Below are 15,148 nucleotides of genomic sequence, written 5' to 3' on the forward strand. Positions count from 1 at the left end.
TACAATTTCTCCCCATTTGGATTTTTTTTCCCCATTTTACAGTATATTGTTTGGTAAAATGAATGGTGTCATTCAAAAGTACAACTCGTCCCGCAATAAGAAGCCCTTGTCTACGTGGACAGAAAAATAAAAAGTTATGGATCTGGAAAGAAGGGGAGGAAAAACGCAAAAATAAAAATTGCCAGGGGGTGAAGGGGTTACTATACTGGTTCCATTGATGACAGTGATCTGTATACGGCACATTTCGGGCTCTTTAGTATATAGGAGATTTGTTTACATCCCTGTTTCTTCCAATCATCTAGCAACAGAGGACATGATGAAACATTCAGAGCTGTATGCATTAAATATGTGCACCATGAATACTTCATGACGTTTTCTTTGTCCGTGAGTCAGACAGGAACATCGGGCCCTTTATGCAAAGTTTATTGTCTGTGTGGAGATGACAATGGCGCAAACACTAGTTCCCAAAACAGAGAGGACAATACAGGGGAATGAATCACCCCCCTTGTGTCAGGCCGCCGGCGGGAGAAAGTGAAGGATAAAGTGAGACTCCGCCTTTCGTTCTTTGTCATTCTCTATAGTGTCCACAAATCTATTTCTTACAGCTTTTGCATATTTTTAAGTTAGTTTTCCCTTTTCGGCCCTGATAGTTCTTTTTTTTTTTTTCTACATGGAAACCATCAGCATGCAGGGGTACTTTGCACACTACGACATCGCAGGTGCGATGTCGGTGGGGGTCAAATTGAAAGTGACGCACATCCGGCATCGCATGCGATATCATAGTGCGTAAAGCCTAGATGATACGATTAACGAGCGCAAAAGCGTCGTAATCGTATCATCGGTGCAGCGTCGGCGTAATCCATAATTATGCTGATGCGACGGTCCGATGTAGTTCCTCGTTCCTGCGGCCGCACACATCGCTGTGTGTGAAGTCTCAGGAGCGAAGAACATCTCCTACCGGCGTCACCGCGCCTCCCGTAGGATATGCGGAAGGGAGAAGGTGGGCGGGATGTTTACATCCCGCTCATCTCGGCCGCCTGCCGTGTGACGTCGCAGTGACGCCGTACGACCCGCCCCCTTAATAAGGAGGCAGGTCGCCGGCCAGAGCGACGTCCCAGGACAGGTGAGTCCATGTGAAGCTGCCGTAGCGATAATGTTAGCTACGGCAACTATCACAAGGATATCGCAGCTGCGACGGGGGCGGGGACTATCGCGCTCGGCATCGCAGCATCGGCTTGCGATGTTGCAGCGTGCAAAGCCCACCTAAAAGTGTAGGCATACCAAGATCTGTCAGCCTGCTTGCTGATGTTTTCCAGGTTATAATAAATCAACAAGTAGGTAAACCAAAAAGAGAGAGTGGAGATATATTAGACAGATGCAAGATTTCACATTCACTGAATACAGATCTAACATCAAGCAACTTTGCCTGTAGACATAAAAAAAAATAGTCTAAGAAATCCACATATAGGAAACATTGGTTTCTTAAAAGGTTTATATAGTTTTCCGACTAATATTTTTTGTTATTGAATCTGAAACTTAAAAAGAAGTAATGTTGCAAATCTTTTCAATTCAAAATGTCTTACCGCTTTGCAGGGGAGTAACGATCGCGGCCTCAGAGGTCGCGACTGGGCCCGAATGTGGGGCCAGCGCATATTTCAGCTAGATGTGTGCCCTAGTCTTCTCAAGTGTATTGTTGCACAGAGACCTGTCAGGTCCCTGCACAGCAATATAAGCTGCCAGCCAATCAGAGGCCAGCAGCTTAAGTCAGGGCACCTGTGTTTGGGGGCGCATCACAGTGACATCATGCACTGTCCGTTGCTTACACAACAAAATCAGTTGTCGGCTTCAGAAGAGGACCCCACGCTCTGAGGGAGTGGAAGGAAGGTGAGTAGAATCATTTTTTTTTTTTTATGCATTAAAACACAGCGGCAGAATAGGAGGCATATGTACAAGAATAAGGGACATATATATCAGGATGAGGACATATATACCAGGATGAGGACATATATACCAGTATAAGGGACATAAATACTAGGATGAGGACATATATATCAGGATAAGGACATATATACCTGTATAAGAAATAGATATACCAGGATGAGGACATATATACCAGGATGAGAAATATATTTACCAGAATGGGCTCAGGATGAGGACATATAAACCAGGATGAGGACATATATACCAGTATAAGAAACAGATATACCAGGATGAGGACATATATACCAGGATGGGCCCAGGATGGGAAACATATTCAACAGGATGGGCCCTGGATGAGGACATATAGACCAGAATGAGGACATATATACCAGGATGGGCCCAGGATGGGAAACATATTCAACAGGATGGGCCCTGTATCAGGACATATAGACCAGGATGAGGACATATATACTAGGATGGAGAACATATATACTAGGATGAGGGACATATTCATGGGTGCTGGGTAGTGACTACAACTCTAATCAGAGTTGCCGGCTCAATGTTGTGCTCAGCGAGACCTGGCGATGAGAGTTGTTGTCACTACCAGGCACCTGTGAATAGCTTTATGTTACTACTATTCATAGTCGCCAGAGCTGCATTCAGGGAATGTGTACTACGACGGAGGAGCTTCATGGAAACATATTTGACAATAAATTGGTGAAGGAGGGATAGTGTGGGGGAATCTTTATTCAAATACACAATTTTTTCTTGTGTGTGTTTTTATCTTTACACTTACTGGGTTCTTAGTGGGGGTGTCTGATAAACGCCTCTCCCTTACTAATCCCTGGGCTAGATGCCAGCTGACAATTCAACCCCAAAAATATTACCCTGATTGCCACCACACCAGGGCAATCTGGAAGAGCCTGAATTGGTGCAAGTAATGGATATGTCAATTCTGGGGCAGCTGTGGGCTGTTATTTTTAGGCTGGGAAAGGCCAAATAACCATGGCCCACTAGCCCCCAGCTTTCTGCATTACCATGGTTTGTTGTAAAAAAAAGGGAGCTCAAAAGTAATTTCTTAAAATTATTTAGTTCCTTGCAGCGGCCTGGGAGTCACAGATGCGTCCAGACGTCTATCCCATGTTGTTCCCATTCTATCTGAACGCTGTTTCCATCTACCTCAGTGATTTACTCCCCCCCCCCCCCCCCCCAACAGTCCTCCTGTTAGGATCTTCTGGAAAAATACTTGAGTTCCCCATTGGCTTCCATTATACTTGGTACTTGAGTCAAGCTCGTCTGAGCATCCGACCTACTCGATTCGAGTACTGAGCGAGCACTCAAGCATTTTAGTGCTTGCTCATGCTTAGTACTTAAACCTGCAAAAGAGGTAAGGGATCTAATTCTACTTCTTCTAAATCAAGAAGCAGCTTCCGTCCAGGGACATAAAAACTATGTTCACACGTTGCATTTTTGCAGCTTTTTGTTTCTGCTGCCAAAACCTTACCTCTTGGTAATAACAACACAAATATTTTCGGTACTTTTTTGTGTGGATTTGTTCATAGTACATTTAATGAAATTAGTTTTAGTCACCAAAAGCACGGCAAAAAACACTGGAAAAACGCAGCAAAACCTGTTCTTGTTTTTTTGTTTGTAGCGCATTTTTAACTGTCTCATTGGTTTCTAGTTAATGAAAAAAATGCTGCAAAAACACACTGAAAGAACTGACGGTGCAGATTTAAAAAGTGCTATAGTTTTCTAAATCAGTAGTGAAAAAAAACCACAAGATTTCTGAAATATCATGGCTTTTGCTGGTACTGTAAGACGCAGCTTCTTCTTTACAGAAAAAAAAGCTGTGTAAAAATGCCAAGTGTGAACATAGCCAAAGATCTGCATTGCAATGAGCCCATACACTGTTCTTGCATAGATGGCTCTTGTGTCTATGTCCACTCCTGTTTCATAAAATCAGGACATGAACATGGGCATGTAAACTATAGCCGCTTTATACGCAGCGACTTGAAAGCACCCGCCCCCGTCGTTTGTGCGTCACGGGCAAATCGCTGCCTGTGGCGCACAATATCGCTCGCTAGCACCCGTCACACATACTTACCTTCCTAGCGACGTTGCTGTGGCCGGCAAACCGCCTCCTTTCTAAGGGGGCGGTTCGTGCAGCGTCACAGTGACGTCACACAGCAGCCGTCCAATTGAAGCGGAGGGGCGGAGAGCAGCCGCAGGAAAGTCACGCCCACCTCGTTGCCGGAGGACACAGGTACAGTGTTGTTCGTCATTCCTGGGGTGTCACACGTAGCGATTTGTGCTGCCTCAGGAGCGAAGAACAACCTGCGTCCAGAACGAGCAACGATATTTGGGATTAGAACGACGTGTCAATGATCAACGATTAGGTGAGTATTTTTGATCGTTAGCGGTCGTTCATACATTTCACGCGCAACGACGTCGCTAACGAGGCCGGATGTGCGTCACGAATTCCGTGACCCCAACGACATCTCGTTAGCGATGTCGTTGCGTGTAACGGGGCCTTAACGCACATGTGTTATGCAAAGGACAGTTTCTGAAATCTATGCCCAAACTGACCCAAAAAGGTAAAACCTTTTTAAAGATTGTCACATGTAAATGAAAAGTCACCTGTACAATTAGAAATGTCATCATTTACCTTTTTGTTTTTTTTCATTTAGATTGGAGGAGGAGAAGTGCCTGGTTTAACAGACCTAAACCAAGAAACAAAAGTATTTTCTCCATATACACCAGGTAATAAGCGAAGTGTTTGAAGGAGCTGGGAAACTTACACTAACATGGAAAGTTCAAAATATTCATTTACATCTCATGTGACGGCTTTATTATGAATAGATAGACAAAAGTGTTGGCACCCTTGAAAATGTTCCAGAAAATGAAGTATTTCTCTAAAGTATTTCTCCCAAAACATTATTGCAGTTACACTTGTTTTCTGATACACACGTTTATTTCTTTTGTGTGTATTGGAACAGCACAAAGGCAAATTGGACATAATGCCACACAAAACCCCAAAAATAGGTTGGACAAAATTGTTCTCCCTTTCAACTTAATATTTGTTTGCACGCCCTTTTGAATAAATAACTGCAATCAATCGCTTCCTATAACCATCTACAAGTTTCTTATGCCGGCATCACACGGTACGATCTATCGTGCGATTGCACGAGCGATTGCACCCGCCCCCGTCGTTTGTGCGTCACGGGCAATTAGTTTCCCGTGGAGCACAAAGTCGTTAACCCCCGTCACACGTATTTACCACCCGCACGACCTCGAAGTGGGCGGCGAACATCCTCTTCCTGAAGGGGGAGGGACGTTCGGCGTCACAGCGACATCACACAGCCGCCGGCCAATAGACGCGGATGGCCAGAGATGAGCGGGACGTAAACATCCCACCCACCTCCTTCCTTCCTCATTGCCGGCGGCCGCAGGTAAGCTGCAGTTCATCGTTCCTGGGGTGTCACACGGAGCGATGTGTGCTGCCTCGGGAACAATGAACAACCGGAGCACAGAAGGACCGACATTTTGAAAATGAACGACGTGTCAACGAGCAACGATAAGGTGAGTATTTTTCTCGTTCACAGTCGTTCGGAGGTGTCACATGGTACGACATCTCTAACGATGTCAGATGTGCGTCACGAATTTCGTGACCCCGCTGACATATCGCACGATATATCGTACCGTGTGACGCCGGCATTACTCCTCTCAGCTGGAATTTTGGACTCTTCTTTATAAATGCTGCAGGGCTCTCATATATGAAGGTGCCTTCTCCCAACAGCAATTTTAAAATCTCTCCACAGGTGTCAATGGGATTTAGAATCAGACTCATTGCTGCCACTTCAGAACTCTCCAGCACTTTGTTTCCATCCTTTTCTGGGGGCTTCTTGAAGAATGTTTGGGGTCATTGTCCTGCAGGAAGACCCATGACTAAGGACACAAACCCAGCTTTGTAACACTGTGCACTACATCCTTTGGTGATCTTCAGCTTGCATGATACTTTGCACACAATCAAGGCCCCCAGTGCCAGAGTAAGCAAAACAACCCCAAAACATCTTTGATACTCCACCATATTTGATTGTAGGTGCTGTGTTCTTTTCTTTGAAGGCCTCATTCCGTTTTCAGTAAACAGTAGAATGATATTCTTTACCAAAAAGCTCTATCTTGGTCTCATCTGTCCACAAGATGCTTTCCCAGAAGGGTTTTGACTTACGTAGATTTTGGCAAACTGCAATTGGCTACAGTGCCATGGGTTGTCAACTTCCGGATTATGTTGCGCACCATGGACAAAGGAACATCAAGATCTATGGAGATGGACTTGTAACCTTGAGATTGTTGATATTTTTCAACAATTTTGGTTTTCAAGTTCTCAGACATTTCTCTTCTCTTTCTGTTCTCCATGCTTATTGTGGCACATGCAGACAAACAATGCAAAGATTGAGTCAACGTCTTCCTTTTTTATCTGGTTTCAGGTGTGATTTTCATATTGCACATGCCTGTTACTTGTCACAGGTGAGTTTGAACGAGCATCATATGCTTGAAACAAAGTTGTTTACCCAGAATTTTGGAAAGGTGCCAACAATTTTGTCCTGCCCATTTTGTTTTTTTGTTTGAAATTGTCCAATTTGCCTTTTTTCTGTTTTTTTTTTCATGTTGTTCCAATATACACAAAAGAACGAAGTGTGTATGGCAAAACATGTAATTGCCATAGTTTTCTAGGAGAAATACTTAATTTTCCTGGAACAATTTCAAGGGTGCCAACACTTTTGGCCATGAATGTAGATAGATACTATTACATATAGAAAAAAATGGCTTAGTTGTTCAGCTCAAAGTACAGCCTTTTACTAACAAAACCACAAGGTCTGTAGCTCATGAAATATTGAGTCTGATATTTCTCGGTGTTGTCCGCTTTCCTTGTTGCTGCAATACAATCTAATTCAATGACTTCATTAAATATTCAGGGGGATAAATAGTGACTGTACCAATGCAGGTAAACACTGACACAGAAATACATTGAATCCTCAGCAGGTCATGTTCCTTCAGTTCTCCAGAAAAGCTGCACGCTGTATGACATCATTGACTGTGTTCCAGTAAGACGATGGAAGGAGTTTATGAGGACCCTGGAACTTCCTGACAAAGTGATTGAGATCGTGGAAGTGGAGATCTCCAACTTTCGAGACCAGCAGTACGAGATGCTCAAAAGATGGTGCCAGTTAAAATTGGCTTCTCTAGATGCCATTTACCTGACCTTGGAGAGGATGAACCTATCGAGGTGCGCAGAGGAACTTAAAGCAAAGATAGAACATTACTAATAATGCCGACGAAGTACTAGAAAAGAACGATGGTGAAACTATGGAACCAAGCACTACATGAACGTTGGCACCATCTTCGGGATCAATACCACTCGGTTCTTTGGAAAAACCTGTTAGTTATTCATAACGTTAGGTAAAATTACAAAAACATTATACAAATTAGTTGGGACCCCAATGCCCAGTGAGCGATTTGTCAATGATCTGGAACCCAGTGGAAGACAGTTGCTCACATTACATATTGTGTCTAACCCTACAAGTAGGATCCTTTCGGTGTTGACCTACAGAAGCACAGCTCTGCAGTAAATAGGTCATGATCCTTTATGGAAGACCGCTTGTCTTTTGTAATTTCTTCCCTAATGTAGGAACCAAAAATCAGGACCAGTCAGAAGGACGTTAGCCATAGCATACTGGCAAAATCACCTCTGGTAAAGCAGAGCTTGCGTTCCGATATCAGGGGATTATTTCTAGTCGACGAAGTAGAGTAATTTCTAAATTAAGAAATAAAGATGTAAGAAATATTTTTCAATTAAAGCACACCAATCACCAGGATTTTCCTATATAACCTAAAGCTAGTGCTATACTGGTGCTATAAGGATGATTATCTACATAACTTTAGTTGTCCGCTAGGATATATAGGTTTTGAAACACAAGCAAGTAAAGTTTGTAAATTGAGCAGCTTTTTGATTGGCAGCAGCTGCTGGCTGGGGGGTATTCATAGTGATTCCCGCCACCCTGCTTGTCTGTCCTCCCCCTGTTATTTATGCTAATTCTATAATAGAATCATTTTACTAAGTGACTAGAAGGACCTGTGCTATCTTGCTATAAGAGAACTCAGTGTCTCACACCGGCTAGTCAAAAATATGTAAATCCAAACTGACAATGCACTATTCTCCATGCCAACCTGTCTACAGTGATAGTAAATGACAGTTAGGCTATGTGCCCACGCTAGAATGTCCCTGCGGATTTTTTTGCCTGAAAATCCGCGGGTGCGGATTTGCCGCGGATTTGCCGCGGATTTGCCGCGGATTTTGATGCGGATTTTTTTTTTTTTTTTTTTCCCCATTCAAAGCCAAAAATCCGCACCAAATCTGCACCAAACAATTGACATGCTGCAGATTTTTCCAGATCAAAATCCGCGGCAAATCCGCCGCGGAAAAATCCGCAGCATGGGCACAGCATTTCCAAAATGCCATTGAAATGGCTTGGAAGTGCTGCTGCTGCAGATTTTCGGCAAATCCGCGGTAAATCCGCGGCAAAATCCGCGGTAAATCCTGTAGCGTGGGCACATAGCCTTAAGATTTTTACTATCACTGATGTCAGCAAGGGAGAGGTGGGCATAATCAGTTTGGATTTACATATGCCTGATTAGCAGGATCAGTTACTTTTATTGCTCTACCTTATCCTGTTATCTTGTGATAACAAAATTCAGTGTCCCACGCCAGATAGTCAAGTATATGTAAAAATCCAAACTGACTATGCACTGCTCTCTATGGCCATCTCTCTACAGTGATAGTAAAAATCTTCACTGTCATTTACTATCACTGATGCCAGCATGGGAGAGCATGGGGAGCAGTGCATAAATCAGTTTGGATTTACATATGCTTGACTAGCCACTGCTTGACACTGAATTTTAGAGCTTACAGTAAGATAACAGGATAAGGTAGAGCAATAAATGTTACTGATCCTGAAACATCTGCCCAAGTCCTATTCCAGAATACCATTAGTTTGTACTAGAAAGCCATCTGACAAATTCCCTTTAAGGGTAGCACTGGCTCACAAAAAAATTAAGAGGATCCTCCGGTGGGTCCAGACTTGACCCCCATAGACAATAGATAACTGTTGACTAAACAATCAGCTGGCAGTTATTGCTTTGAACCCCCATTCACAGGAATACTGGCTCGTCCTTGTGTTATCTATGAGAGCCACTGCATGATTCCTCTAGGAGCACTTACCACCTGATCTAACATTCCAGATCCTTGTCTTCTCCGACATTATTGGAAGTCCCCAATGCATATTGGACAATCAGACAATACCGATATTTGTCTAATGTGTATGGAGGTCTTTACACAATTATGAGACCTGAAGGTCCAGTAGAAAACTCACATTTGGTGATGAGTTTGAAGCCAATCTCTTACCGCTTAGGATCTATTTATATTGGTAGATTAACAAATAACCAGTTTGATTTTGATTTTTCTTTTATTATGTGATGTCTTGTGTATACAATGATAACAAATTTCAATAAAATTGATGGTGGATGTTGGGTGTCATCTAACTCATGTCCTCTTGTAGTCCGAAGAATTCCCAGTCTGACGCTGCCTCTACTCATTACATCTAGAGGTATCCACTTTATCACCACTATCTAAACACTCGTAACATTTGCTTCATCTGGTGACTTGGGCATTTGTGCCTTGAACCTCACTTATATCACAATCTTCTGCTATTGTCCTGAGTTCTCCCTGACCCACCCAGTGGTCTCACCTACAGCAACCTTCCCATACAGAAGCCATGTCAATACTATGTGATGTGGAATGTGGAAATCAGAATTACAATGGAACTATATATTCATATGTATCTGAGTTTGTCTTGTTCTTTTACATAATGGTGATAGCCCAAAATGTAGCAACTAATGGCAACATAAAGTGTCATGGGAGCTCATGCATGATTGGATGGGAACGTTTTATTCTGTAATTTTTAAATCTGATCCGTGTCATTTCAAGTCATAGACAACTCGCTAATTAAATGTTTCATCTTAGTTATTTGTTTTTAAAAATGTAGAATTTTATAGATCATTATAAATGGAAACATTTTTTTACTAGTGATGAGCGAGCACTACCATACTCGGGGGCTCGTAATGAGCAGTTGGGTGCTCCGACGGGCTCTTCACTTGTACTGAGTATAATGGAAGTCAATGGGGAACTCGAGCATTTTCCAGAAGATATTACAGAAAAATGGTCGAGTTCCCCATTGACTTCCATTATACTCGGTTACGCAAGTCTCGCCCATCTGAGCATTCAACTGCTCTTATCAAGAACCGAGCACCCGAGCATGGTAGTGCTCACTCATCACTAATTACGAGTACTGAGCACCAGAGCATGGTAGTGCTCACTTATAACTAGTTACGAGTACAGAGCACCCGAGCATGGTAGTGCTCACTCATCACTAGTTACGAGTACTGAGCACCAGAGCATGGTAGTGCTCACTCATCACTAGTTACGAGTACTGAGCACCCGAGCATGGTAGTGCTCACTCATCACTAGTTACGAGTACTGAGCACCCGAGCATGGTAGTGCTCACTCATCACTAGTTACAAGTACAGAGCACCCGAGCATGGTAGTGCCCGCTAATCACTAGTTACGAGTACAGAGCACCCGAGCATGGTAGTGCCCGCTCATCACTAGTTACAAGTACAGAGCACCCGAGCATGGTAGTGCCCGCTCATCACTAGTTACGAGTACTAAGCACCTGAGCATGGTAGTGCTCACTCATCACTAGCTACGAGTACTAAGCACCTGAGCATGGTAGTGCTCACTCATCACTAGTTACGAGTACTGAGCACCCGAGCATGGTAGTGCTTTCTCATCACTAATCACGAGTACTGAGCACCCGAGCATGGTAGTGCCCGCTCATCACTAGTTACGAGTACAGAACACCCGAGCATGGTAGTGCCCACTCATCACTAGTTACGAGTACTGAGCACCTGAGCATGGTAGTGCCCGCTCATCACTAGTTACGAGTACTGAGCACCTGAGCATGGTAGTGCCCACTCATCACTAGTTACGAGTATCAAGCACCGGAGCATGGTAGTGCCCGCTCATCACTAGTTACCAGTACTGAGCACCGGAGCATGGTAGTGCTCGCTTATCATTAGTTATGAGTACTGAGTACCCGAGCATGGTAGTGCCCGCTCATCACTAGTTACGAGTACTGAGCACCTGAGCATGGTAGTGCCCGCTCATCACTAGTTACAAGTACTGAGCACCCGAGCATGGTAGTGCCCACTCATCACTAGTTACGAGTACCAAGCACCGGAGCATGGTAGTGCCCACTCATCACTAGTTACGAGTATCAAGCACCGGAGCATGGTAGTACCCACTCATTACTAGTTACCAGTACTGAGCACCGGAGCATGGTAGTGCTCACTCATTACTAGTTACCAGTACTGAGCACCTGAGCATGGTAGTGCCCACTCATCACTAGTTACGAGTACCAAGCACCGGAGCATGGTAGTGCCCACTCATCACTAGTTACGAGTACCAAGCACCGGAGCATGGTAGTGCCCGCTCATCACTAGTTACAAGTACAGAGCACCCGAGCATGGTAGTGCCCGCTCATCACTAGTTACGAGTACTAAGCACCTGAGCATGGTAGTGCTCACTCATCACTAGTTACGAGTACTGAGCACCCGAGCATGGTAGTGCTTTCTCATCACTAATCACGAGTACTGAGCACCCAGGCATGGTAGTGCTTTCTCATCACTAGTTACGAGTACAGAACACCCGAGCATGGTAGTGCCCGCTCATCACTAGTTACGAGTACAGAACACCCGAGCATGGTAGTGCCCGCTCATCACTAGTTACGAGTACTGAGCACCTGAGCATGGTAGTGCTCGCTTATCATTAGTTATGAGTACTGAGTACCCGAGCATGGTAGTGCCCGCTCATCACTAGTTACGAGTACTGAGCACCTGAGCATGGTAGTGCCCGCTCATCACTAGTTACAAGTACTGAGCACCCGAGCATGGTAGTGCCCACTCATCACTAGTTACGAGTACCAAGCACCGGAGCATGGTAGTGCCCACTCATCACTAGTTACGAGTATCAAGCACCGGAGAATGGTAGTGCCCACTCATTACTAGTTACCAGTACTGAGCACCGGAGCATGGTAGTGCTCACTCATTACTAGTTACCAGTACTGAGCACCTGAGCATGGTAGTGCCCACTCATCACTAGTTACGAGTACCAAGCACCGGAGCATGGTAGTGCCCACTCATCACTAGTTACGAGTACCAAGCACCGGAGCATGGTAGTGCCCACTCATCACTAGTTACCACTACTGAGTACCGGAGCATGGTAGTGCCCGCTTATCATTAGTTATGAGTACTGAGTACCCGAGCATGGTAGTGCCCGCTCATCACTAGTTACATATACTGAGCACCCGAGCATGGTAGTGCCCGCTCATCACTAGTTACATATACTGAGCACCCGAGCATGGTAGTGCCCGCTTATCATTAGTTATGAGTACTGAGCACTGGAGCATGGTAGTGCCCGCTCAGCACCAGTTACGACTACTGAGCACTCGAGCATGGTAGTGCCCGCTCATCACTAGTTACGAGTACTGAGCACCCGAGCATGGTAGTGCCCGCTCACTAGTTACGAGTATCAAGCACCGGAGCATGGTAGTGCTTACTCATCTCTAACTGAGTACCGAGCACCTGACCATGATAGTGCTCGCTCATCACAATTCACCAGCCATACTTTTCATTAGAACCCACCTTGGGTATACATACAATGTAAAATGTTGAAATGATGGTAATGATTATTCATGTGTACAATTGTTCCATAGATTGCAAATGTAGTTTAAGTACATGGCTGAATCATATTTCCTCAAAGAGTTTTCATTTTTTTATTTTCCACAAATGAATAATACATGTGAAAATAAGAAGCTTTATAATATATCTTATTAGACAAATCAGCTTCGTTCTACTCTTGGACTGTTAGGGGTACTTTTCACGTTGCGACATCGCTACTACGATATCGTCGGGGTCAAATCGAAAGTGACGCACATCCGGCGCCGGTAATGACGTCGCAACGTGTAAAGCTTAGAAGCACCGATAAACGATCGCAAAAGCATCGTAAATCGGTGATCTGTGTAGTGTCGGTCATTTCCATAATGTCGCACCAATAGGAGATACGATGTTGTTCCTCGTTCCTGCGGTAGTACACATCGCTGTGTGTGAAGCCGCAGGAGCGAGGAACATCTTCTACCTGCCTCCACCGGCAATGCGGAAGGAAGGAAGTGGGCGGGATGTTTACGTCCCGCTCATCTCCGCCCCTCCGCTTCTATTGGCCGCCTGCCGTGTGACGTCGCAGTGACGTCGCACGACCCGCCCCCTTAGGAAGGAGGCGGGTCGCCGGCCAGAGCGACGTTTCAGGGCAGGTAAGTGCGTGTGAAGCTGCCGTAGCGATAATGTTCGCTACGGCAGCTATCACAAGATATCGCATGTGCGACGGGGGCGGGGACTATCGCGCTCGGCATCGCTATCATTGGCTAGCGATGTCGCAGCGTGCAAAGTACCCCTAAATGTGGTTTCAGGAGAACTTGCAGCAGATTGTCTGTCTCTAGCTCCTCCCTCCTTTTCAACTCTGCATAGAAATTTATGAGCACCAACTGTCATCTCCTATCTCAATAATGTGAAAATCTACAGATTTTACCCACGAGTTAATGGAAAATCAGTCCAAGAGGCTAAAGTAGCAAATGTATTTGATAAGATATCTTACAAAGTTGCTTATTTTCATGTGTACTATTGATTTATGAACTAAAAATTACTTTTTAAGGATCACAATTTCAATATATAGCAACCTGGCTTTGAAACATTCAATTCACATGGCAATCATACGGTGGCTACATTTAGCATAACCATCTTCCAACAGAGTATAACATTTTTTTATTATTTTTTTTAATGAACGCAAACCTTTTGACAACATTCGTTTTGGAAAATATCATTTCTAGAGGAATTGTAAGAAACGATATTTTTCTTTAGTTGTTCCAAATGAATGCTTTTGGGACAGCAGCGAAAAAGGATGGATTATCTCTTATCCATTATACTTTAAAGTGACAATCTTTAGGCGTTTTATGAATTCTGTTACACTAGCATCTTCAGATTGATAGGCTAAGATGGAATTTTTTTTGTTCTAGTGAAGGCAGCTATTTTAATAATATACTTAGGATAAGACCAAACAGTCTTTGAAGCCTCAGGTACTTTATCAACATATTTAGCAATATTAACCCCTTCAGCCCCCGGGCATTTTGTGTTTTTCCGTTTTTTTTTTTTGCTACCCTTCTTCCGAGAGCCGTTACCTTTTTATTTTTCCGTCAATCTTGCCATATGAGGGCTTGTTTTTTGAGGGACAAGTTGTACTTTTAAATGAAACCATAAGTTTTACCATATAGTGTACTGGAAAACGGCAAACAAATTCCAAGTGTGGAAAAATTGCAAAAACAGTGTGATCGCACAATAGTTTTTGGGATATTTTATTCAGTGTTCACTATATGGTAAAATTGATGTGTCATTGTGATGCCTGAGGTCAGTGCGAGTTTGTAGACACCAAACATGAATAGGTTTACTTGTATTTAAGGGGTTAAAAAAAATTCACAAGCTTGTCCAAAAAAAGTGGCGCATGTTTTGCGCTATTTTCCAAAACCCATAGCGTTCTCATTTTTCGGGATCTGAGGCTTAGTGACAGCTTATTTTTTGCATCCTGAGCTGACGTTTTTAACAGTACCATTTTTGCGCAGATGCTATGTTTTGATCGCCTGTTGTTGCATTTTGCACAAAATTTGCGGAGATCAAAAAACGTAATTTTGGCGTTTGGAATTTTTTTGACGCTACGCAGTTTACTGGTTAGATTAATTGATTTTATATTTTGATAGATCGGGCATTTCTGAATGCGGCGATACCAAATATGTGTATATTTATTTATTTTTTTAACCCTTTAATTTTCAATGGGGTGAAAGGGGGTTAATTTGAACTTTTATGTTTATTTTTTTTTACTTTTTAAAACTTTTTTTAACTTTTTTTTTTTATTTTACTAGTCCCCCTAGGGAGCTATAGCGATCAGCAATCCGATCGCTCTTATCTATCTGCTGATCACAGCTACAGAGCTGAGAACTGCAGATTT

General features: G+C 43.6%; 1 protein-coding gene across 1 annotated transcript in view; it reads left to right on the forward strand.

The window, feature by feature from the left end:
- TNFRSF25 (TNF receptor superfamily member 25) overlaps positions 1 to 8,151 on the forward strand; it is a 69,389-nt gene extending 61,238 nt beyond the window's left edge. Inside the window, exons 9-10 of the mRNA XM_075327295.1 lie at positions 4,611 to 4,683; positions 6,967 to 8,151. Of these exons, the coding sequence (XP_075183410.1) occupies positions 4,611 to 4,683; positions 6,967 to 7,250 (357 nt within the window). The 3' untranslated portion in view covers positions 7,251 to 8,151. The remainder of the gene's footprint in view (positions 1 to 4,610; positions 4,684 to 6,966) is intronic.
- The last annotated feature ends 6,997 nt before the right edge of the window (positions 8,152 to 15,148 follow it).

The sequence above is a fragment of the Anomaloglossus baeobatrachus genome, chromosome 11, assembly GCF_048569485.1.
Source record: "Anomaloglossus baeobatrachus isolate aAnoBae1 chromosome 11, aAnoBae1.hap1, whole genome shotgun sequence".
In the NCBI taxonomy this organism is placed as follows: domain Eukaryota; kingdom Metazoa; phylum Chordata; class Amphibia; order Anura; family Aromobatidae; genus Anomaloglossus; species Anomaloglossus baeobatrachus.